The sequence below is a fragment of the Mus musculus genome, chromosome 12 (assembly GCF_000001635.26).
Source record: "Mus musculus strain C57BL/6J chromosome 12, GRCm38.p6 C57BL/6J".
NCBI lineage: Eukaryota > Metazoa > Chordata > Mammalia > Rodentia > Muridae > Mus > Mus musculus.
Genome location: NC_000078.6, coordinates 44,551,145 through 44,574,253, shown reverse-complemented (window position 1 = coordinate 44,574,253; position 23,109 = coordinate 44,551,145). Strand labels below are relative to the sequence as shown.

The window sequence follows — 23,109 nt, the reverse complement described above, 5'->3', positions numbered from 1 at the left end:
TTTAAGGGGGAAAAGGTTATCTGGAGACAGCTTTCTGCACTCTGAAGTTTTATGTGTGGCTTCCAGTCATGTGTGGGTGACATTTCTCCAGTTTTCGTGTGTGCTGTGATCATTTCTAATCATGCAGTTTGCTTCTAGAGGATTCTCTCCATGGAGGGCCTGCTGTAGTGCAAACCCTTTCAGGATGTTCCACACGCTCCTTGATCCCAGGGATGCACCCATTCCTTACCTCCCTCCGGTGTATGGAAGCCTCTGTCCGTGCTGGCTGGGCCCTCCCCTTTCCCGTTGACCACTCGGACGTTGAGGGCATAGTGACTGTATGGCTGCAGCCCTGGCAGCATGCCGTGAGTCTTGGTGCCCTGGAAGGTGAGGATCTTCTTCTCAATGTGGCGCCTGTTTCTTTTAGAGGAGCTCTGGGTCTTCCAGTAGTAAATCTGAAGTGGCAAGAACCAAAGTCAGAGACGCACAGGATGTCAATATAACCATGCTTACTAAAACCAGAACACTGGGGGTAGCAAGGGGACCCAGCCGGTAATGGCCCTTGCTATGAAAGCCATTAGCCAAACCTGTTAGATTCTGGAACTCACGTAAAAGGAGGAAGAGATAACCAACTCCACAAAGCTGCTCTCTTGCCTCTACACATTCACTGTGGTCGGGCCTCTCCCTTCTCACTCATCCTATGGACTTGTAGGAGTGCACAAAGGGTGTGAGCACACATAACGCTTTTTTAAGTTGAAATGCTGATTTTCAGATAAATATCTTGGTGCGTTTTACATGAATATTAGTAAAACTAATGGATACTGGTTCTTAGCAAGTGAGACAGAAGCCCACAGAAAATAACAAAACTTAGGTCCACACAATAAAGCTGTGCTTTCTTATTGTGTTGGAGGACGATAAAAGAAATGAGTGAAAGAGAATGCGATTCACTTGGTTCTCTTATTTCCAGAATAAAAAAAATAACCATAATAAATATTCCAGAATTTTACTTGTATAAATTTTGCTGCCCATTGTTTATATGTTCTTGTTGGGTTAATTGAATCCTCACCCTAGGGAGGCTTTTATTATTACTCTTTTTGTAGTATCACTGAGCTCATGGGCTAGTGAGGGATTCTTCCAAAGCTATAATGACCCTGTACTGCAGGTCTCAGGTTAGTTTATTAAGTCACACTACCATCTCATCAAAAGTACTTTTACATTTTAGGCACAGATTTTAGAAAGATAAAAAGGTGTTGCCTAACTTTGGTCAAAATGTGAGTTTTTTTTGTATATTACATTTTCTTGACGGTTTCTTAGGAATTTAAAGGCAGTTTTCCAAGATAAATTAGCATATGCAGAGTCTGGTCACTATTGGGGGGAAAAAAAGGGAGTACAGTGCAGTACATAAAGAATCCTCTAGGGGTCAGTGTCAAACCGAAGTAGTGATGTAAGTGATCGTGGGGTTTTTTTGGCTATATGAATAAAAATATCTCTAGCAAATAATGTTTCTGTGGGTTTTTTTAAATAAATATAATTAATGATCATAAGGATGACTCAGTTATGTACTATAGAGTCTTAAAGTATAATCTGATTTATTAGTGTTCTCATTATTGTTAAACTAGGTGCAAATGGTTACATTTTAATTCTTAAAAAAAATCTGTCTGCCTTATTTCACATATACTGTCCAGTCATCAGAAGGTTCTAAAAAGGTGGGAAACCTGTGAAATACAGAGGAAACATCGTTTTATCACGTTGTTTTTTTTTTAAAGTGAGAATTCAAGTCAATTGTAGCTGGGTTCTTTGGGTGTGACTGGGAGCAGTGAGAAAATAATCTTGTGAAGTCCTAAATGCAAACACGGACAAACCACATCATTTCAACCTAAAATGCTATATGTGGCGAGTGGTCCTCACCATGGCCCTGCTACTAAGTAAAGAACACAAAGTGTTTCCCTTCACCTACCCGGTAGCCTTGTAAGTGTCCTCGGACACTCTTGGGAGGAACTGGGTCCCAGTGCACCTCTGCCAGCGTACTGTTCACCACGCTGACGCGAACATTTCCAGGAGCCACCATTGGAACTAGGAAGAGGACGAGAAAGGATGGAGGTGATTCAAATAGTTGTTATTTTTCTATTTCATGCAAAAAATAAATGTCACAACATTCAATAACTTTGGCTTGAAGCACATTCTACACTATATCAGAGAGTCTTGTCCTTTTGGCACTTCATTATTCATTCATCTGGTTTTATGAAAGCAACTTTGATACTGCAAACTTTCACTTCCCTCCACCCCCACCCTCAAGCTCTGGATTTGGAATCCAGAACCTCAGGTGGTAGGAAAGTGCTCTGCCACCAAGCTATTTCCCTGGCACTGAGTCGCTATTTTTCACATAGTAGGCTGTACAAATGCAGAGAAATAAGCAAAATGATTATTACCTCTTGCTTGCTAACTTGAGTACCTCTGGAACTAGCCTCAGTTTATACCTTGGGAGCTCTGTCCATCTAGACAAGAGTAGAATGGAATAGGCAGGGGACACTTACGGTCTTCTCCAGAATGCCCCATGACTGCAGCTGGCTCTGGTGCAAACCCCACATCATTCAGAGCTTGAACTTTTATCAGGTATGGGACAAAGGTTGGTGTGCCAGAAACAATGTATTTGGATACATTGGCCACAACCACAGACGTCCACTCATCGTCACCATCTTTCTGGCGCCAGCTCACTTTGTACTGGAGGCCAGGCCCATTCGATTGAAAACCATTCAGGGGCTATGAGAAAAGCCAAACAGAATGACTGTACAGCCTTTTACAGGAATAGCAAGTCCAGTTCCTAGATTCAAGTAAGAGAATGCTGAAACACTAAAATCTAAGCTCTTAAATGCCCACGTCTCCAGGGACCTCTTCCCTTCTCTCAATTGTGATGAGATCCAGAGTCGGATTCTCTGCATCAAAGGTTGCAAATCACAATTCTAAAGTAGTAAATAACACACAAACCTTCAAAGACTGGCTCCGTCGTAAGTGTGGGTGACTCTTAAAACATTTTAGCTATCTAGATTTACTTTATATATCCCTGTTTGTGTCATAGCTCATCATTGTCCACCGAGAGATGGAAACTTACAATCTATTTTTCTGTTAAAGATTTGGGTCTGTCTACTCTATCATATGTGAATATAAATATGCATATAGCATGTATGTGTATGCATAGATCTAAAGTTTTATCATTATGCAAATAAAATTTCAATTTTTAGTTCCTAACTTTTCAGATCTAAACCACAGATAATGTAAGTAAGAATGATTGTAATAACAATTTGGCTACTGGGAATAGCTTGATACATATATTCCAAATGGTCTTTCTGATGATAATAATGGCGAGCTAGCATTTTTCAGCATATATTCGTGTGAGGCATAATGCTAAGCATTTCACATACATTAGTTCCTTCAGTCTTAAGCAGCTGTGTTCCTATTCCCATCATACAGATGACTGACAGATACTTGGCAACAAATTCCAAAGCTGGGACTCTCACCTGTCCATTTTGGTCACCGAAATAGAACTATTTAATTACTATACAAAGTTCCCTTCTAAATACAGGTAAGTTTTTTTTTCCCAAATTGGGTCAAAAGGAATACGAACGCAGGTGTTATTCAAAAGCAACCTTTTCTGCTCAGTATAAAAAAGGTGGAGGCAAACGGAAGGCTTCATGGCTCACCTTCCATGTAATCACCAAGTTGTCCGGCTCTGTCCCTAGTCCTTCCACAGCCATGGGATTCTGATCTGGTTCTAAAAAATGAAGCAGTCCCACATGAGCAAGCTTCAGCTCTCCAGAAGGCATGGAAACCCCTCCCATTTCATGTCGACTCCATTCATTCCAGCCTTACCTGCGGCTTTTGTAAGATACTGCTCGGATGCCTCGCTCGGCATACTTCTCCCAATGCTGTTCTCTGCCATGACACGGAAGGAGTAGTTCACATAGGGAGACAGCTTCAGTTGGGCTGTGGTCTGTGTTCCAGAAACTTCAGCCTGGTGGCGCCACAGCCCTGCATCATGCATTGCATCTTCATACTCAATGATGAATTCTGGCCACAACAGCACACACAACACAAACCCAACACAATGAATTCAGTCAACATAGAGACACATTGCCAGAAATACCTTGTAGCAAGTAAGAGTAGCCAGACAAGAGTGATTTTTACAAGAAAAAAAATATCCTGTTAGGACATTCTGAGTTCAATACTGAAGTTCATGAAATATTTGGCATTTTCTCCTATCATGCTGAGCTCAGCTTAGTTAAAACTGCTTAGATAGACCTAATCCACATATTCTAATGGGAATTTTAAATATATGAAACAATGTTCAATTGTTGTCATAAAGAAGTAACTACCGTGAATACAGCTACGAAGCAGTTTTTCACTAGGAAGATTGACAGCAATCAAATATTTAACATCTTTTGTTGAGTGTGACACATTCTCAGACCTCCTGGGACGTGTAAATTGATACACTTGTATGCAGGACAATCGGGACTACCTAAAAGTTTTTAACATACACAGTCTTTGAGGAATGGTACTTCAAGCAATTGATTTTGCACAAATGTGATCACCCATGAGTTGTAAAGACACATGCAAAAGAATCCACATTGCTGCATGAGTTTCAGTTGAAGCAACCTAATGACAAGCTACATGCCTACCAGTGAGGCATATATAGCCAAATAGGATCCACACACACTGTGGAATACTCTGCATCAAGCTTTGAAGCCCATCATATCCTGAGTTAATACATGGTTTTTTATTCAAATGCTTTGATCTCTCATCTGATTTTTTTTCTGCTCCACTGATGTCATCAAAGAGAGGAGTTGACACTTTGGAATGTGTCCTTTCATGGCAAAGAGCAATGGGAAGAAAAGCACCTATGCTAAGATGAGGACCTATTGTCTATAAGCAGCTCTGTTACAAACTGTGGGTCGGAAAAGGTCAGTTTCCCAATATTTAGACTGGACATTATCACCATAAGAAGCAGCGGATTAAATATTTATTTTGAGATTCATCTCCTGTGTCTATGCTGGGTATTTCTATGTGAACTTGACACAGCTAGTGTCATCAGAAAGAAAGGAGCCTCAGTTGAGAAAAGGCCTCCATGAAGCCCTGCTGTAGGCAAGCCTATAGGGAATTGTCTTAATAAAGATGCAAGCAGAAGCCCTCCGTGGCCTCTGTAGGAGATTGTGCCTCCAAGTTCCTGCCTTGTTTGAGTTTCTGTTCTGCCTTCCTCCTATGATGAACAGTGATGTAGAACTGCAAAAAAAAGAAACCCTTTCATCCCCAAGTTGCTTTTGGTCATGGTGTTTCATCACAGCAATACCCTAACTAGGACAGTGGAGACTTAGAAGGTGATGCTTATAGATCTTAAACACAAATCATAGTGTGCTTGCTTCATTAACACTGTCAGGAATTAATTAGTTGAACCAAAAGCTCTAACCAGGAATGGCTCTATCTCTGAAGAGCATCTTTGGTTCTAACACCAGTGATGAAGAAAATGCCAATGAATGCATTTGCAAGGAATTACGGCAGTACATCATACAATTGCTAGAGATGCTGATTCGGGAGTAGCCATTGGGTTTACCAGCCACAAAGCCAAACCACCACATACTTGTAATGGGGCTATTGTTGTCGTCGCCTGGGGTCCATGTCAGCTGAACACTTTTGTCAAGTTGATTGGTCAATTCTAAATCAAAGGGAGGATTCGGGACATCTGTGGAGCAAACACACACAAATGATTGTCCTTTTGAAAGTCAGCCTTATTGTATTTGTGATACTGTACACAGAGGGACACCTTAGAGACATCACTTTTACTGGTCACAGAGCATGCAATGGAAATGATACAGACACACCTGAGGTTGCCAAAAACACTGCACACCCAAGCCAACCCATCACGGACTTCTGCTTGCTTGCTTTTCAAAAGACCCCAAATTAGGGGGTTGCCAAATCCAGTAAAGCAGAGCATGTCTTCAGCATGCTCAGTGTGTGTCCTCTCATGAGCAGAAATGAGCAGAAATGAACATAGGCAGAAATAACACCAAAGCTTCACTTCCAGCAAGACAAGGCAGACTGAACAGTCGGGCTGAGAGACAAATGCAGGAAAGTGGCATGCATTGTTCAAGAGATTGTCAGTGTTCTGAGACACAGGGAAGATTCAATCAGGAGGTGCCTGGGGACTGCTTTTTAGGAAGAGGGAGGTCTCTGCATGCACAGCCATCCTTAGGGCACTGAGAAGCAGGGCGGCCTCCTGCAATTGTGCTTTCAAATTTAACTCTCTTCTCTAAGACAAAAAAAAAAAAACCTAACTTTTTTCTAGAAGGGTGTTTGAGTTCTGGGGGAGTAGTGGACATATAAATATGGGATCTTTTTCTCTTCAGTAAAGCAGTATTACTTGTCCATAGAGGATAGGTATTTTAGAGAACGATTAGTGTGACTCTATGTGAAATCTAGCTAAGATTATGCTACAAAATCACATCTGATATTTGTGTGTTGAATAAAGATGAGTTTTCTAAATAAACATATTTCTGGAGATAATTTCTAATTATTTTCCAAACTCAGAAAAATAACAGGGCACTGTTAGGCCCCTTCTTTTGTTCATTCCCTGGTGACTTTTAACAGGAAATGAGTAAGTTTCTCAGACATAAAACATCAGTGTTGTCCCCTAGGTGCACACTGCGTGGAAATGGAATTTTAAAATAATATTTCTTTAATATTTATTATTGTTGTTGTTGGCGTGTTACATTTGTTTGTGGGCATATGTAGTGTGGAAATGCACACGTGCAGGTGAGAGAGCACAAAGGATAAAGGCTAATGTCTGCTATGCGATTGGCTACTGTGCTTCTAGGATTTGCCTGCCTCTGTTCCTCAGCACTGGAGTTACTGGCATGAACTGCCATGTTCTGCTTGTGTATGGGTACAGCAGATTTGAATTCATGTCCTCTTGTTTTCTCAGCAAGCACTCTTATCCACTGAGTCATCTCCCCAGTTCCTAAACACATCTTAAGAGACAAGTAAACCCAACTCTCAGAATGAGTCTAAGAAACAGCTTTTTCCTTCTATAGAATATGGCTGATAGATTTGTGATAAATGATTTATGCTACCATGCCATACAAGTAATCTGTCAAAGTGGGATTTTTACAAAACAGAATAATTTTATAATATCAAATAAAATACTTAGAAACAACTGGAAATACAATAAGCAAAATAGTCTAACCTTACAATATACTATAATGTTATAAGAAATAATTAACTATGGTAAATGAAGCCCATGATAACTGGCAGCCATTTCCTTTAAAGAAATGCAATGATGAAACAGAAAAGAGAAGGCGATGTGTGCAAATGGGAAATTATTTGACAGAAGACAGAAAAAGAAGGCTCATTAGTTTACCGTAAATGGGGGCTGGAGTTGGAGTAGGAGCTAGAAAGGACATTAATATAAAGGAGTTTAATCAAAATTAGTCATGGAAACATAGAAGAAGACAAAAGCAACATAATACTTTTTTTTAATTAAGCTTTCTCCTTAGTTGTGAGGTGTGACGTTGACAAACAGGTAGTGACAATTTAGGAATATAAAACCCCTCTGAGTCTAGATTAGAGGTTACTTTTCTTAGTTTTTTTTTTTAATAAATGTCATTAAATATATACCACCACCTTGTTGTCACAGTCTGTATATCTACACAGAGCACATTTATATGGAAATTGTCTCCTGAGTGGCCTCTCTGGGAGAAGAAAACCACTCATCCTTGTAGCCATGAAATCTTAACAAACAAATATTCAGTATCTACAATTTTCTTTCCCATCTAATATGGAAAGCCTGCGCACAGTGTGTTTGGTCTTGCCCTTACCGACAACCCTGAGCACAGCGCTGGCCGAAGCACTGTCCAGCGTTGTGTTGGCCGTACACGTGTAGGTTCCGCCATCGTCATCCTTTACATCAGATACCACCAGATGATCCTTGTCAGTGGAGAACCTGTAAACAGAACACATGAAGAGCCGCCGAAATGACAACTGGACATAGCTGACAACTGCCTTCCCAGCAGGCAAAGGTCTCTGGGAACTTGATAAAAAAGAGGGATGATAAACACTTCAGCAATAGGAGTGAACCCCTATTGTCACTTCAGTAATTAGTAAGCCTGAAAAACATTTGAGTAGGAGGGATATGAATTCTAATGGTTTTCAGTCAGTCTTATGGAATCTTAGGAGATTCGGCAGCAACCAAGAATGGGGCCAAAAGTTCCATGGTATACCATGAATATGGACAATTATGGCATGCCAACTAAAGTAAAAATTTTTAAAAATTGTATATATATATATATATATATATATATATATATATACACACACATACATACACACATACACACACACACACACACACACACGTGCGCATACTGTCACTGTCTTCAGACACACCAGAAGAGGGCGTCAGACCCCATTATACATGATCGTGAGCTACCATGTGGTTGCTGGGAATTGAACTCAGGACCTCTGGAAGAGCGCTCAGTGTTTCCTAACTGCTGAGCCATCTCTCCAGCCCTAAAATTCTTTTGTAACTGACTAAAGTTACTGCTGCCATCCTGAGGTGAGCGAGAGGGCTCCATATTTACTCCAACTACACTGTTTCACTAAGGGCTATGTGGTTATTGTTAAAAGAGAAGAATTGTTAAGACAAGGTACTATTTGCTGCAGAAATTTCCAGTTGTTTTTTTTTCCTCTTACATGTATAAAGCCCCACAGTAGAAACCATGAAAAACATTGTGATCTTTCTCATTGCTAGGTCATCATTCTCGTCTAGAAAAGAGTTTTCTAGAAGTTATTTGCAGGATTCATGTAGTATTCCAATGAGGCTGCAGACATTGTAAACGGTCTTCTAAGTAATTTCAAGTCAAACCTCAGCTGATCTAACCTGATGGTGGTCATTTCTTCATGCTCTCTTCTCTTGTTTTTTTTATTTAGATATTTTCTTCATTTACATTTCAAATGCTATCCCCTTTCCTAGTTTCTCCTCTGAAAGTTCCCTACACCCTCCCTGCGCCCTGTTCCCCAACTCACGCACTCCCACTTCTTGTCCCTGGCGTTCCCCTGCACAGGGGCATATGGTCTTCTCAAGACCAAGGGCCTCTCCTCTAAATGATGGCCGACTAGGCCATCGTCTGCTATATATGCAGCTAGAGACACAGCTCTGGGGGTACTGGAGAAAGGCCAAAAAGTATTGTGGAGTCATTAGCAAGCAGCGGGGTACCACTTATTCATCCCAGGCCTTGGTCAGCAGCAAGAGAACCACAGAAACCATCACTATGAGAACACAACACTCCTCGAAGTGGGTATCACTCGTGGCCGCTGTAATGGTTTTACTAGATCAGCCTGAGAGCTGCAGGTAGAAATACCACGATCTTTGTCCTGTTCCAAGCTACAGAATTGAAAGTGATCCTTTAAACGCTTTACTTCGTTTTGATTTCTTTTCCTTCTGCAGCTATTAGGTTTAAATTAAAAAAAAAAAAAAATTTTTTTCTCTTTAAAGTAGTGGTACAGAGTTGGATGGATTCCTGATAATGGAGATGGGATTTCTGCTTATTTGTAAAATGCAGATTAAAACATGTGTTGAGACTTCACCATTAAAATTATACAAGCATGGATGTTGTCCAAAATCTGGAGGGATTTTTACATCCCAAACCGCATCAGAGATCAGCACCCAAAGCCCAACGTTTGCGGGCTATCATTTCAAACCCTTTTAGTTCTAAGTATTTCACAATAGGAAGGAAATATGTATCTCAGAATTTTGTGGGCAGCTGACTTCAAACAATGAAAACTTGATGACTGTAAGCCTTTGACCAAGAGCAGTGTATAGAGAGAGGGAAGAGGAAAGAAAGACTCTTGACAAACCTTTCATCATTGGGCAGCTCTCCATTGTCCTTCAGCCACATAATGGTGGGGATTAAGGTGTGGTCATGTTTCACTCTGCATTCAAAGGACACCTTGCTCCCCCTCTGGACGACTGCATACTCAGGTTGTTTAATGATCCTGGTTGGATCTAAAGTTCAAAGTTATCATTATTCATTTTGGCAAAGCTGGAGAATTTGTTCCACGTCATATAGTACTTGAAAAAGTCTCATTAACAATGCCTTACCTTTGATTTCCAAGTGAACTTCATTCTTTGCCATCCCTAGTTTATTCCGTGCGACACAAGTATACGTCCCTGTACTATCCTTTTGGGCCACGGGAATTTCTAATGTTCCATTATCATGCAAAACATAAATGTCTTCATGAAGAGCGCTTCCTTTAGTGCCTTTAAACCTTCATTACAAAAGTTACCAGAGTGAGAATAAAACACACAGACTGTGGCCAGCAGCAAGCATCAAGGTCAAAGACATTCTGCATTTGTTACTGAAGTTAGATTTCTGCTCATTTATAAAGTGGACATGAAAACATCTGTTGAGATTTCACTTTTCAAGTTGTAAAATTAAAAGCCTTGTCCAAAACCTGAAGGGTTTTCCACAAGCAACTCTTCTGACACATCAGAGGAAAATACAAAGAATGCACACAAAAATAGGAGCACACAAAAATAAATGGAGTTTGCAGAATTAGAACACCTAAATACAATGGGCTATAATTTTATGAGATACATACTTAAATAGACATTATTATTTTATCCTTGAATAGATGACAAAATAGGCAAAAATAAGAATATATTGTAATATGCTTTTCTCCCATTTTTAAGATGACAATTTAAAGACATTTTGATTTCAAGGCTCTGGATTATATTCTAAGAGTAGGACCGACAAATGCTCAGTCAATGGAAAGAAAACATGTATGTGAGGTAGGAGAAGTAGAGACAGATGAATGGGGACAAAGTCCATCTGAGTTCAATGTTAATGTCCTCATCTTCACTAGGAAGTCTGTCTGTGTTCATGTTTCTCTTCTTTGTGGTTAAGGTTGAACCTGGAGAGACTTCCCTTTACCCTAAGCCTGCTGTCACTCTCCTCTCAGTAGCCAATGGTCAATACCTATCTGTTCCAACTGTTCCTCACACATCTTCCCCTTGGCCTGTCTAGCTCCTTTAAAGCAAATAAACTAGCAGCAACCGAAGGACTCCTCCCAGGAGTGGTATGTGAAAATGGATGGTCCGAGGGGAGGTAAGAGCACACAGCCTCTCCTCCAGATCCATGATGTTTTATTTTAGATTTATTGTGTTATTTTATGTAAATGAACATCTTCCCTGGTTAAATGTATGTGTGCCACATGCATACCTGAAGGTCAGAAATGGGCATAGACTTTTCTGGATTCAAGTAACAGAGAGTTGAGAGCCACCATTTGGGTAGTGGGAATCAAACCTAGGTCCTCTGCAAAAGCACTGAGTCAACTCTCATCCCCAACCCCAAGGTATTTTATTGTCAAGAACATGTTTCCTAACCATGTGAATAGTGTCCTTCAGATACTATTCATAAAGTTCCGTGCAATGTCCATGGCATTGTGAAATATGGCACCTCTAAATCTCAAAAATAGTTTATATGTAGTTAATAGAGCATTCTGGTAGTATACATGTTATATATATGAAAGAATTTATTATACCCATAGAGTGGGTAGTTAATAAACATTTGAGAAAGATTTAATGTACTATAATATGATGGTCTGTGCATTGTATTTTTCCTGTTTGTTTTTGGACTAAGGCCAGACATTGTTAGAATTAAGTATCAAAAAACAAATAGAGCCATTACTTACCACTCAATGGTAGGCATAGGAGATCCAAAGAAGGCACAATCTAGCAAAGCAGGCCTGTTTGCAATGACCTGGTACAGTGTGTTTGCTGATGTGAGAATCCGAGGTGGTTCAGCTAAAACAGTTTTAAAAGGTAGAGTGAGCACTAGATACATTTTAGGTTTACAGTGTATTTATCACATTTTGTTTTGGGTTTGTTACAGTTTATAATAAAGTACAACAGACATGATATTTCTCCTAAGTTCTGCATCCTGTGGCATCAGCATAGTCACTCAACATAGGCACAACACCTCCTAGTGTATGTTCAATATGTTACTTGAGAGTTATTCAATTACTGATTTACTTATCTGTATTTTCTATGCTGTTTAATGATTGATTCTGTTATGTGTATCTCTTATGACATTGAGTATCTTGTACTGAAAGAATTCAGCTGTTTGATCATGTTAGTAATGGCATAGTGTCTGGAAGGAAAATATGCCATTGCTTAATGACTGACCCATCATGTCCTGGGACCCAGCACTGGGAATGTTGGAGACACATAGAGAAGGCAGAAAAAAATGCCCAATAGGAAGTGTGGGTTTCTAGAAAACAGAGGTTACTAAAAGGCCTCTTACAGCCAAGGAAGCAACAGCACCAAGAGCATGAAGAGAAAAAACATAGGCTAGGAAAAGAGATTTGCTCATCATATGCCCGATATAAGACTAATACACAATAACGTGAGCAAAGGACCCAAATCCACATTTCTCAAAAGCAGACACACAGACGGCCAACAGGGATGTGAAAAGAATGATCACTATCACTAATCATACAGAGAAACACAAACATCAACCACAGTCATGTATCTATTGATACCTGTGAGAACGTCTGATTTTAAACAGACATCCATGAATGCTGTCTTTCAGCCTTAAAAAAGAAGAGAACGTGGAGCTTGAGAGATAGCTCAGCACTTAGGAACACTTGCTGCTCTTCCAGAAGACCCACGTTCGGTTCCCAGCATCCACATCTGGGAGCTCACAGATGCCTGAAACTCCAGACCCAGGGGATCAGGCACATTCTTCTAGCCTCTGCAGACTCCTCTACACATATGGCAGGTACTCACATAGACACCCAGACATAAAAATAAACAAACATGCTAAAAAGGAGCAGAGGATCCTGTATTTGTGGTACTGATGAACTGGAAAGACATCGTATGAGTACTCAGAGTTACACATACTGAAATAGGAAACCTGAAGATGTTAAATCATTAGAAGTAAGCCTGAGAAGAAACCCAGAAATCAAAGCTGTTTGTGGGAAGCCACATGTGCCGTTGCAGGGTGGAGCTGGCTACCACTGGCCATCGCCCATGATTGTGGGTAAACAACCAATGTGCGCATGTGCATAAGAGTTTTTTTGCTGAGTCACTGCCTGGCCCAATGCATATTAATGAGGTACTGGTAGCATAACCAATCAGGTATGGACACGTCACTCCTAGACCTATATAAGCAGCACCATTTCTGGGCTTGGGGTCTTTGCCTCTGCAATCAATGCTCTCCCAATAAACGTGTGCAGAAGGATCCTATTGTGGCATCTTACTTGCTGGCGAGTCAGGTGCTCACAAATGTTTCCTCAGCTTCCACTAGTACCTCAAGTGCTGAGCTTCTAGGCCACTGGGAAGGTAAACAGCGAATTTTGTTTGGCTTCCTGATGTTAGTTTTATTTTGAAAAGCAACACACTATTTGAAAGGATTCAAGTATAAATCCTGCTTGCCACAAGAATAATTCTTACATAAATTTTTAAAATGTAGCTTTTGGTAATTTTTACCCAATAGGAGAGATGTAGTGTTCACATAAGTCAACCATTATACAACATGTTTGAGATCATCAGAGTTTCCTACAGGGTTGTTTTGTTTTGTTTTGTTTGGCCTTATTTTCACACATGAAGCAGTGCATATCTGTGACTTGGTTAGAAGACAAGCATTATGAGTAATTTAGTTCTTTATGTGGGAATCATGAAGTTGTTTTTGAACTTGTCAGTTTCGGCAGTGCTAAATGAGAGTGGGTCCATAGGCTTCCATGTTTGAATGCTTGCTCTGCAGTTGGTAGAATTGTTTGAGAAGGATTAGGAGGTGTGGCCTTGTCAGAGAAGCTGTGCCACTGGGGATGGGCTTTGAGGTTTCCAAAGCCCACACCATACCAGTTGACTGCCAGCCTCCCTTGCCTTGTAGTTGTTGTCTCATCATATAAGCTCCCAGCTACTACTCCAGCACCATGCCTGCCTATCTACTGCCATGCTCCCACTGTGGTGGCCATGGACTTTACTGTTCTCTGGAAGTGTGAGCCCCAAACTGAATTGTTTCTTTTATGAGTTGCCTTGGACATGGTTCTTTGCTACAGCCATAGAATAGTAACTAACTGTCTAAGGATGAAAGAGCTGACACATCCATTGCTAATATAAACAAACACTCTTTTCCTTTTTGAAGGGTTTAACAGTCAAAACACCAGTGAACAGAACAGCCTGTTTGATTATTTCTGCAGCAAAGAATATGCCACATAAAAACTGTATGGAAGAATTGCAAGAATAGACAAAAATCACCCTTAAGGCAAGATCTGTATCTTATCTATCCTTGTTTAGTCTTTGTAGCTTCAAACACTGTGCATTACAGGTAGCAAAGACATAATGCATTTTTGCTGAATGAGCAGAAAATAACAGCTGTCATTAATTTAACTTTCCATGGTTTTAATGAAGGAAGAGCTTACCGAGAACATTTACAAATGCATTTGCTAGTAAATATCCATATTTGTTAGAGGCATTGCACTGATAAACCGCACTTGAGCTTTCTTGAACATTTGAAAATATAATGGTATCGCCATCTATTTTTCTGCTGGGGTCATCGAGAGCAACTGTCGGAATACAAAAAGAGAAAATATATGTTTCTTGTTGCTTAAAAGATATACGTTAAATGTGCAAGTCTTGAGATCTATATTACATAACTGGGAAGTAAATACAGGCTGGTCTAAGTAGATGCATCAGCAAAAGGAAAAGCATCCAGGCAGAGTTTATCATCAAACACAAGCACAAGAATAAGGACAATGCTCATTTAGTGCTGTGTGGATGGATTGCTGTTTAACACCGAAGACCACTTGAAAAGCAAGTCCACGTTGAGCAAGAATATCAAATTCAGGAAAGCACAGGCATGTTTATAAAGAATCCAGCTATTTAAAAGGAGGCAAGATAATCATCCAAAGGAGGGAGTAACAGCTCGTCATCAAATGGGAAATATGCTGGCTGGTTCAAACCTGCCTCCGTTGAGGACCTAGTCCTTAAAACAGACAAAAAAAAGGTATGCACAGGGAATGTGAGAGTCCAGAACAAGAGGATATCCACTTTCCTGCTGGTCATACATCTGGGGCTGAAGGAGAAATCAGTTATATAAAATTTCTCTTAAAGACCCTTTTCACCTAAATTCCTTAAGTACTTAGAACATGTTCCGACCAGGATTGACCCATGGTGAAGTTGGATGAAACCGGCTGGGTGATACAGGATGTGAGGATTTAGTCCTAAGCAAGGCAAAAACCAAGGAAGTGCTGTACAGTGTTGTGTTGTGCTGTGACGCACAAATTTCTTTTTCTGAATATTAAACCCTAGACCATCACCCCACATTATTTTAAAAGCAAATTGCCCTAGCATGCTGACCAAAACCAAAGTAAATAATACTACCTCTCCCCCCATAACTGCCTATGGCAACCATAAGAGGATTGCCCTTTCATTCTAAACACATTTCTATTTCTGGGGTGACCAGAAAATGTTTATTATAAAAGAAATATCTATCACTGTACTGAGACTTCATTATCACTTTGAAATAAATGTACCTGGCTCACCTCTGGCTTATTAAGTCACTTTAATAAAAATGAATCTGGCTATAGTTATTCATTTCTATTTTACACACCCAAGTACTGTCCTCATTTCACCCTGTGTTTTTTACCACTATAATTTACCACAAATCTACTATCTTCAAACAACACAAAATTCACTACCTCTTGCCTCTCCAAGTTGGAAGCCTGACAAGAATCCCACTGGGTTAAAGTCAAAGTCCCAGGAAAGCCATGTTCCTTCTTGGTATTGCAGAGGAGTCCAGGTCTTTGTTCTTCCTGCTTTCTGGAGAACTCTTAATTTCTTAGTCCATCAAAGTTATCAGTGTTGTTTTGGTTTTGTTTTGCTTTGTTTCTGTTCATTCTCCATAAACACATTTCTCCCTGACTACGGTCAGGGGAGGCATAGGACCTTTGAGGGTTCTTGTGATGAAACTGGGTCCTAAGCAGACACTTGAGAGTCAGAAAGCTCCTTCCCACCTGGACAAAACCTGTCTGTGCTACAGGAGGGGGCATGTTCGCAGGTTCCAAGGACTCGAATGCAGACATCTTTATGAGCCATTATCTTAACTATTGCACATTTCTACCATTACACTTGTAGCCCAACAGTCCTTTAGACATTTCAGATCAGAATATTCTAACAACTTGTCATAAATTGAACTAGAAGACATGTTCTTACCCTCCAAGGATTATTAAAACTTCAACTTGTGAGCTAACTCTCAGGGAGTAATTAATGCCCTTGTTCCTGAGGTAGCATAATTGTCTTAGAAAAGTAGGATTCAAAAGTCTGGCCGCAATCAATGGCTAAGGTGTGAAACCATCTTAGAAATATTTTTATTCTCCTAGTGATAAGGCATGTCATGATACTTTGAATTGACTCCTTAGCTTACATCTGCAATTACTGATTAAAATTTTTCAAGATGCCCTAAGGAAAACATTGTTCCAAAAATAATACAAGTAGAAACCATAATTCCTTCAACAGGGTATAGATTGTATCAGTAAATAACATTAGAGAATAAATGTTACATTGTCCCAGGAAGTGACCTGCAGATATTGCAGACAGTCAGGGATCTGGGAGTGAGGTACCAATCAGGGAAGGCCATGTTTCTTATCCTAGCTCCAAAGCCTTGCATCCCTGGGGCTTACTGATAGACAACACTTGCAAGGATGTCCGTTAACTGCCTTAACAAGGCATACTGAAACATGAGCAGGACCCCTGGCCTCTCTTGCTCTGTGGGTTGTTCTCAACACACGGACTTAGAATGTGGACATTCAGGGCTAGAGCTGTCCAGGAGGTTTTTGGTGTCCACTATATGCCTACCGTGACTGTACCTCTGAAGAACAGTAATGAGTGTGACACGCAGGCAGAGTACAGTCTCTGAACTCTTAGCATAGCTAAAAGACCGTAGGACAAAAGTTCCTCATACCCCTGATCTTATGGATTTTTAAAATCATGCAACCATATTCCAGTTAATAGTATACAGTTTAATTTTTATACGATTAAACTCTTCTGGAGGATTGTTAAACAACAATGTGAATGTATTCAACATAATTCTACTGTGTATTCAAAGGTTAAGTTAGCAAAAGTGAACCTAGGGTGTCTTAGTTAGGGTTTTACTGCTATGAACAGACACCATGACCGTAGCAAGTCTAAGAAAGGACAACATTTAATTGGGGTTGGTACCAGCATAGTGGGGTATTCCTGTGACAACCTGACCATGGTTTGGGGAGGACCAGAAAAGGACTTTGGAACTTTGAGCTAAAAGAGCCATTGGGATGTTAAGAACTCTGTGGGATGTTCTTTAGGAGCTTGGAAGATAATGTTGAGAACACGCAGAAGACAGAGGCTTGTGAAATTTCAGAGGGAAGATTAAAGACTCTTATCAGGGCATTTGCTATTTTGATTGTGAAGATTCTGTGGTTCTGGTTAGCTGGGGCTGAAGAATCAGCTGTGATTAACAAGATACCAGAACTAATAAAGAGAAACCTTTGCATTACTGGGACTATTGATGCTGGTTAGCTGGAGCTAAGAAATTAGTGGTGATTAAGAAGAGACCAGCATCATTTAGGTGAACTCTTCTGGGACATGTTTTCTGAGAGCACAAAGAAGCTGTGTCCCAGAGATAGCCAAGGTTGTATCTTGTGCTGTGGCTGGACTTGGTAATTTTTAAGAGTCACCCAGGTGGTACTGGTTTTGAAGGCATGAAGGGGTCATGAAGAGCAGCTGAGGCTCAGCACTGTGAGAGGCCATGGAAGGCCATTGGTGAAGGTGCAGCCTCAGTTGCAATTGATGGCCCAGGACTAAAGGGGTCATGCAAAAAAGTTGAGGCTTGGCACCATGAAGGGAGCCTATGAAAGGCTGTTGGTGAAGCCTTGTTGCAGTGTTTTAGAGATGCCAGTACCATGAGATGACCACCAAAACAGCAGCATCAGTGGAGAACAGGCATCTGGAGCCTAGAAGACAAGGTGTGGGCTACAGAAGGCAGAGCTGGAAAAGTGACCCAAGCCCTTGGAGGAGTACACAAGATTGTGAGTGGTTCCCAGACATTGGACAGTTAGAGTTTGATTTTGCTTTTGATGGTGACTATACCCTGATATTTTTCCCTCTTGAAGTAAGAAAGTATTTTAATGGACCCCACAGATAAGAAACATTGAATTGTAAAAGAGATTGGATATTTAAAAGGGATTGAAATTTTAATATGTAAGAATTTGCAAATATTGTGAGACTTTTAAAGTTATTTGGCTCTTGGGGATAAATAAGAAAGTTATTTAGGTCTTGGGGATGAATAAGAAAATCAGGGTTGAGGCTTAATAGTGATGTGCTTGTGTGTCAAATTGACAAGGGGTCAATTGTTCTGGCTGGTTTTGTGTGTCAACTTGACACAAGCTGGAGTTATCACAGAGAAAGGAGCTTCAGGTATGGAAATGCCTCCATGAGATCCAGCTGTAAGGCATTTTCTCAATTAGTGATCAAGAGTGGGAGGGCCCCTTGTGGGTGGTGCCATCTCTGGGCTGGTAGTCTTGGGTTCTATAAGAAAGCAAGTGGAGCAAGCCAGGGGAAACAAGCCAATAAGTAACATCCCTCCATGGCCTCTGCATCAGCTCCTGCTTCCTGACCTGCTTGAGTTCCAGTCCTGACTTCCTTGGTGATGAACAGCAGTATCGAAGTGTAAGCTGAATAAACCCTTTCCTCCCCATCTTGGTCATGATGTTTGTGCAGGAATAGAAACTCTGACTAAGAAGCAGGGTTTAATATCCTAGGCAAACACTCAACCACTGAGTTATAATCTAAGATATAAAGATATAAGCTATAACTCTAAGATAGAAAAAAAAACTGTTATACTACCATGACCCTTGAACTCAAATGGTAAAGCCAGAAGGACAATTTCCCCAAGTGTATATGCATCAGCCACAAACAAAACAAAGTCGGCTGCAGGTCCCACTTTGCTTCAGTATTAAAGGCATCTGACTCCACCTCATTTGTGCTAAATGGAGTAGTTTTCAGATACTTATTTCCGGCATAACATTTAGGGATAAAACAAACTTGGACTGGAAGTATAAGAAAAGAGTAACTACCATTCTCTCTATGAAAGTCTGGATTATGATTTCCTTGTGCAGTTATTAAAGAGGAGCAAATAAGCCTAGGAACTGTGGTGACATATGGTGGCTCAGTTGGTGGCTGGGCACAGAATGGAGTCACTGCTTCAGAGCCATTGGAAATCTTTGGTTGCTTGGTACTGGCTACTGTGTGGGAACAGCTTGCCAACTTGCAAACTCAGATCATCTAAAGAAATAATTCTAGGAACAACCAACTTCATGTGCTGTAAATGAACACTAAAGAAAGAAGTGTCAGAGTGTAGCATCCCCATCTATAATTTTATGTCCCAAGGGTGAGGATACACACACACACACACACACACACACACACACACACACACATCCTTACAGGGATGGCTACAACTGTAAACGTCTCCAATATTTTGAATATAAAAACAGTGATAATAAGTAAAAATGCTATCTTATAAGTACTTAGTACAGTCAATCTGTAAAATGTATTCATATCAATTATATAATTTTGCTTAAAGAGATCTTTATTAAATTGTTTAACCAGATAATATTATATACATTTTTAGATATGAAAATTATAGACAGGAGTACTTAGCATTTTGTTTAAATGAAATTAATGTTTCCAGGTTTCTATTTTAGTCCAAGTTTATAAATATTTCCTGGAGAATTAACAGCAATTAGAGATGACATAAAACCAAGCTTTGGGAAAGAGCTGAATTTCCCATCTCCTGTCTATTCTATCCTAACACAGTCTGCTGACAGAGATCAGCAGCCAGGGGTCATGGGTGGGGTACAGCAGGGTCCCTACCAGCTCATCACCCTCAATTATGAAATGTCCATCTAAGAATCCTCACACTTCCGGCTTGGCCATGCTCAAAAATGCATCCCGTCTCTGTGACAGAGAAGAAAGCAACTGCCAGAAGCTCCCCAGAGCAGCCTGATGGGCAAGGTCACTTGCTGTGCTCTCCTGATGTTCAGAGTTCCCTTTACTGAATGCCCACCAGAGAGGCTGTTCTGAACTGTGCAAGCCTGAGGTGGGGCACCCTAGATCTAAAACAGCTGTGGAATTCCTCTCCTATTTGCTTGGCTTCCTTCCTTCTTTTCCAAGGGAATATACTTTTGGGATGAAAAAAAAAAAAAGAACTAATTTAGAATCTTATTGGAGAGATCTCATGTGAAATCTTTCTGTTTTTTACCTTATTGGATGATTTGGGGTTACAGTAGAAAAGTCTAAGTTGTCTCCCTGAGACAATTGCCCTCACTGAACACCCTGTCCTCAGAATTTCACCTTAACGAGTATGTTTGAAGGCATATCCAAAGCTACCAATACAACTGTTAATAGAGTCCAAGGTTCCACCAGGCGTTGCTCTGCTGGTGCTGTCCTCCAAAGGTCTGTAGCCTTCACAAGTTCATGTGTTGAATCCCAAGCTCCAAGGTGGTATTAGTCCAAAGGGTCAGGGTTTTGGCAGGTGACTAAGTCATAGGGCTCTTCTCCCACAAATAGGGTCAGCATCCCTTACAAAAGACCCAAGAGAGACCGTCTCTGTCCATACACAGAGTAAGACCCAACCCCAGAAGCCAATTCTGTAGATACCTTCAACTTGGATTTTACAGCTCCCAGTACTGGGAGCAGAGCCATCATGCTCTGTTGTTTATAAATGACCTAGGCCAAGGTACTTTGTTATGGCAGCAAAAGCAGAGAAACATGGCCAATGTGGAAGGATGATCAGGAGGAGAGGTCAAGCCCATCACTTAATTCCCCACACGTGATCAATTTCCCCTGTGTCCTGACTGCCAAGCCCACGAGTTTATGCCTTCAACAGCCTCTGGCTGTCCTAGTTCTCCTGCAGAGTTGCTAGATGGATATTCCCTCCCACTTGTCTGTTTTTGCTGAGTCTAAATCTCAGGAGCCCATTTAATCTCTCATAAACTGCAAAGTACCTCTCAGCTGGAAAAACAAAACAAAACAAGACAAAAAAAAAAAAAACCCCTTTGGTGCAAAGTGCTGAGTATTCAATATTGCTGTTACTATTATATATGCATTCCTATTTGAACCATACCTGTACCAGAAAACATCATTCACTTCTGGGTTCCCTTCCACTCTTTCTCTCAGTTGTCATTCACAATCCCCTCAGAGTGACACTAGCTCTTTGATATGTGATCAAGGGCTAATATTTGTGGCGTTTCCTGCTCTGATCATAATTAAAACTGGAGCATAAATATCAATACCAATTACTGGCCTCATTAGACTCAGTTTTCTTCCAAGGACATATTTCCTTTTGTGGTAAACACAAGCTGCTTCTGCCCAAGTATCTGATAACTGCTGTGCTGTGTGACACACGCAAACTCCCAGGGAATGCGGCAGAAAACACTCTGGGCATAGGCTGCACTCACTCAGACTAAACCTACACCCCCAGTGCCTGCTTATTAGAAACGCTGTGTCTTTCAAGAGAAAATTTCCTGGACATCTTCATCTCTGGGATGAATCTTCCACCCTAAAGGAAGACTAAGTTTGACAAAGAGCCTTTTGTTGTGCGAAAGTAGAAGCGAGAGTTGATTTTCAAGAGGGAACTACCAGGAGCGGAGTTACTCTTTAAGTACCAAAGTGAAAGGGTCTTTATTAGCAAAGCATCGATCAGGGTAATGATTAGGAGGTGAGCCTGAGGACAGGCTTGAAGCAGCAATCACCTTTGTTTACATCCCCCCACCCTGCCCTCCATCTAAAAGGAAGTCTGAATTCTAAGTAGTGGGAAATGTTCAAGGGCCTCCCATTGTGAGGAGGCTAAGAGGTAGAGGAGGAAGGCAGGGGTTGCTCTCTGTAAGTTCAGAAACAGTGTGGGGCGATTCTAACTCCTTTTTTTTTTCTTGCTTTGTTGTAAATCCCTTCTAATAGCTCCAATCCTCTAATAACGTTTTACAAAATGAGCCTTTACTATGACTTGGAGGACTCATGGGAACTCCCTGGCCACACACTTTAATGAGCCACTGTGGGCAGCATAGTGGCCGCCTGGGAAGATGGCTGATGAAAATGAGCTAGGAGTAGACCAGCACAACAGCAGTGGACAGTTACAAATGCAGCCAATGTCTTAATATTAAAGATCTTCGGAAGATGCCCTCACAAGACTCAAGGAGGGGAAAGTGGCAGAAGGTGTGGCACCCTGCATAAGGAGCAGGTCCTTCAGATATGCAGTGTGACACTGACCTCTGGAGAACATGCAGTGGGTGGGGCACAGGGGCTTTCCCCAAGACTGAAAACTAAGGTCAGACAGATGTTCCTTTCTTTTGCCATCTACTAACTCAGCCTGTCACCCTGTCAGGCTCTGTGGTCTATGACCTTTCCAAAGAAAGCTAATCTAAACTGTGGGAGATGTTTATGTCTCACCCTGTCATTCTCCCCACAGTCTTGGGGGGAAAAAAAGAGAGAAAGAGAAATATTATTAAGTTCTGATTAATACACAGAATTATCTTTTTATCAGAAGTTCTTTTTAAACTTTATTTTAGTACATGCTTTAAAAATCTATATGTAAGTATAAGACAATAAAAAGTTTAAAGGTGCTTTGGTGCCTCTGTTAACATTACAGTCAGCTTCTATACTAAAGGTAAATTATTTCACCACGCATTTGTTAATTGCTGAGAGACATGTGCACTTTGAAAGTACCCTTCAACTAGAGACAGCAAAGGACACTTACTTTCTATTGGGACTCCATTTGTTAACCAGCTAATTCTGGGTTTCGGGTTGCCATTAGCTCTGCAGATGAGGGTCCCATTCTCTCCCGGGGAAAGCACGAGGTTTTGAGGTGCCACGATCCAGTAGGGAGCCGCTTTATTGAAAGAAGAAAAACGAACTTAGAAAAACACCTGACTCAAAAAGTATTGTAGCCAAAGAATACATCAGACCATTGTAATACATGATATGGGTTTGGTTTTTTAAAGACTTGATAGCATTACTTTTTAGAATGAAAGAAAAAAACAAAACATAAG

The 23,109-nt window shown here is 40.7% G+C and overlaps 1 protein-coding gene across 51 annotated transcripts in view; it reads right to left on the bottom strand.

Moving 5' to 3' along the window:
* Nrcam (neuronal cell adhesion molecule) overlaps positions 1 to 23,109 on the bottom strand; it is a 276,409-nt gene that overhangs the window by 30,941 nt on the left and 222,359 nt on the right. For 38 of the 51 annotated variants that reach the window (XR_381525.4, XR_003950054.1, XR_381526.3 and 35 more), the window contains 13 exons: positions 22,818 to 22,949; positions 14,449 to 14,592; positions 11,716 to 11,827; positions 10,124 to 10,290; positions 9,880 to 10,027; positions 7,842 to 7,966; positions 7,385 to 7,414; positions 5,609 to 5,710; positions 3,847 to 4,044; positions 3,678 to 3,748; positions 2,514 to 2,739; positions 1,937 to 2,052; positions 230 to 434 (listed from right to left, as the gene is read on the bottom strand). Coding sequence is in view for 48 of the 51 variants with exons in the window: in XM_006515950.3 (XP_006516013.1) it covers positions 230 to 434; positions 1,937 to 2,052; positions 2,514 to 2,739; positions 3,678 to 3,748; positions 3,847 to 4,044; positions 5,609 to 5,710; positions 7,385 to 7,414; positions 7,842 to 7,966; positions 9,880 to 10,027; positions 10,124 to 10,290; positions 11,716 to 11,827; positions 14,449 to 14,592; positions 22,818 to 22,949 (1,776 nt within the window). In the remaining 3 variants the exon portion in view is untranslated. The remainder of the gene's footprint in view (positions 1 to 229; positions 435 to 1,936; positions 2,053 to 2,513; positions 2,740 to 3,677; positions 3,749 to 3,846; positions 4,045 to 5,608; positions 5,711 to 7,384; positions 7,415 to 7,841; positions 7,967 to 9,879; positions 10,028 to 10,123; positions 10,291 to 11,715; positions 11,828 to 14,448; positions 14,593 to 22,817; positions 22,950 to 23,109) is intronic. The other 13 variants (XM_006515954.3, XM_017315100.2, XM_017315102.2 and 10 more) reach the window with 1 other exon arrangement.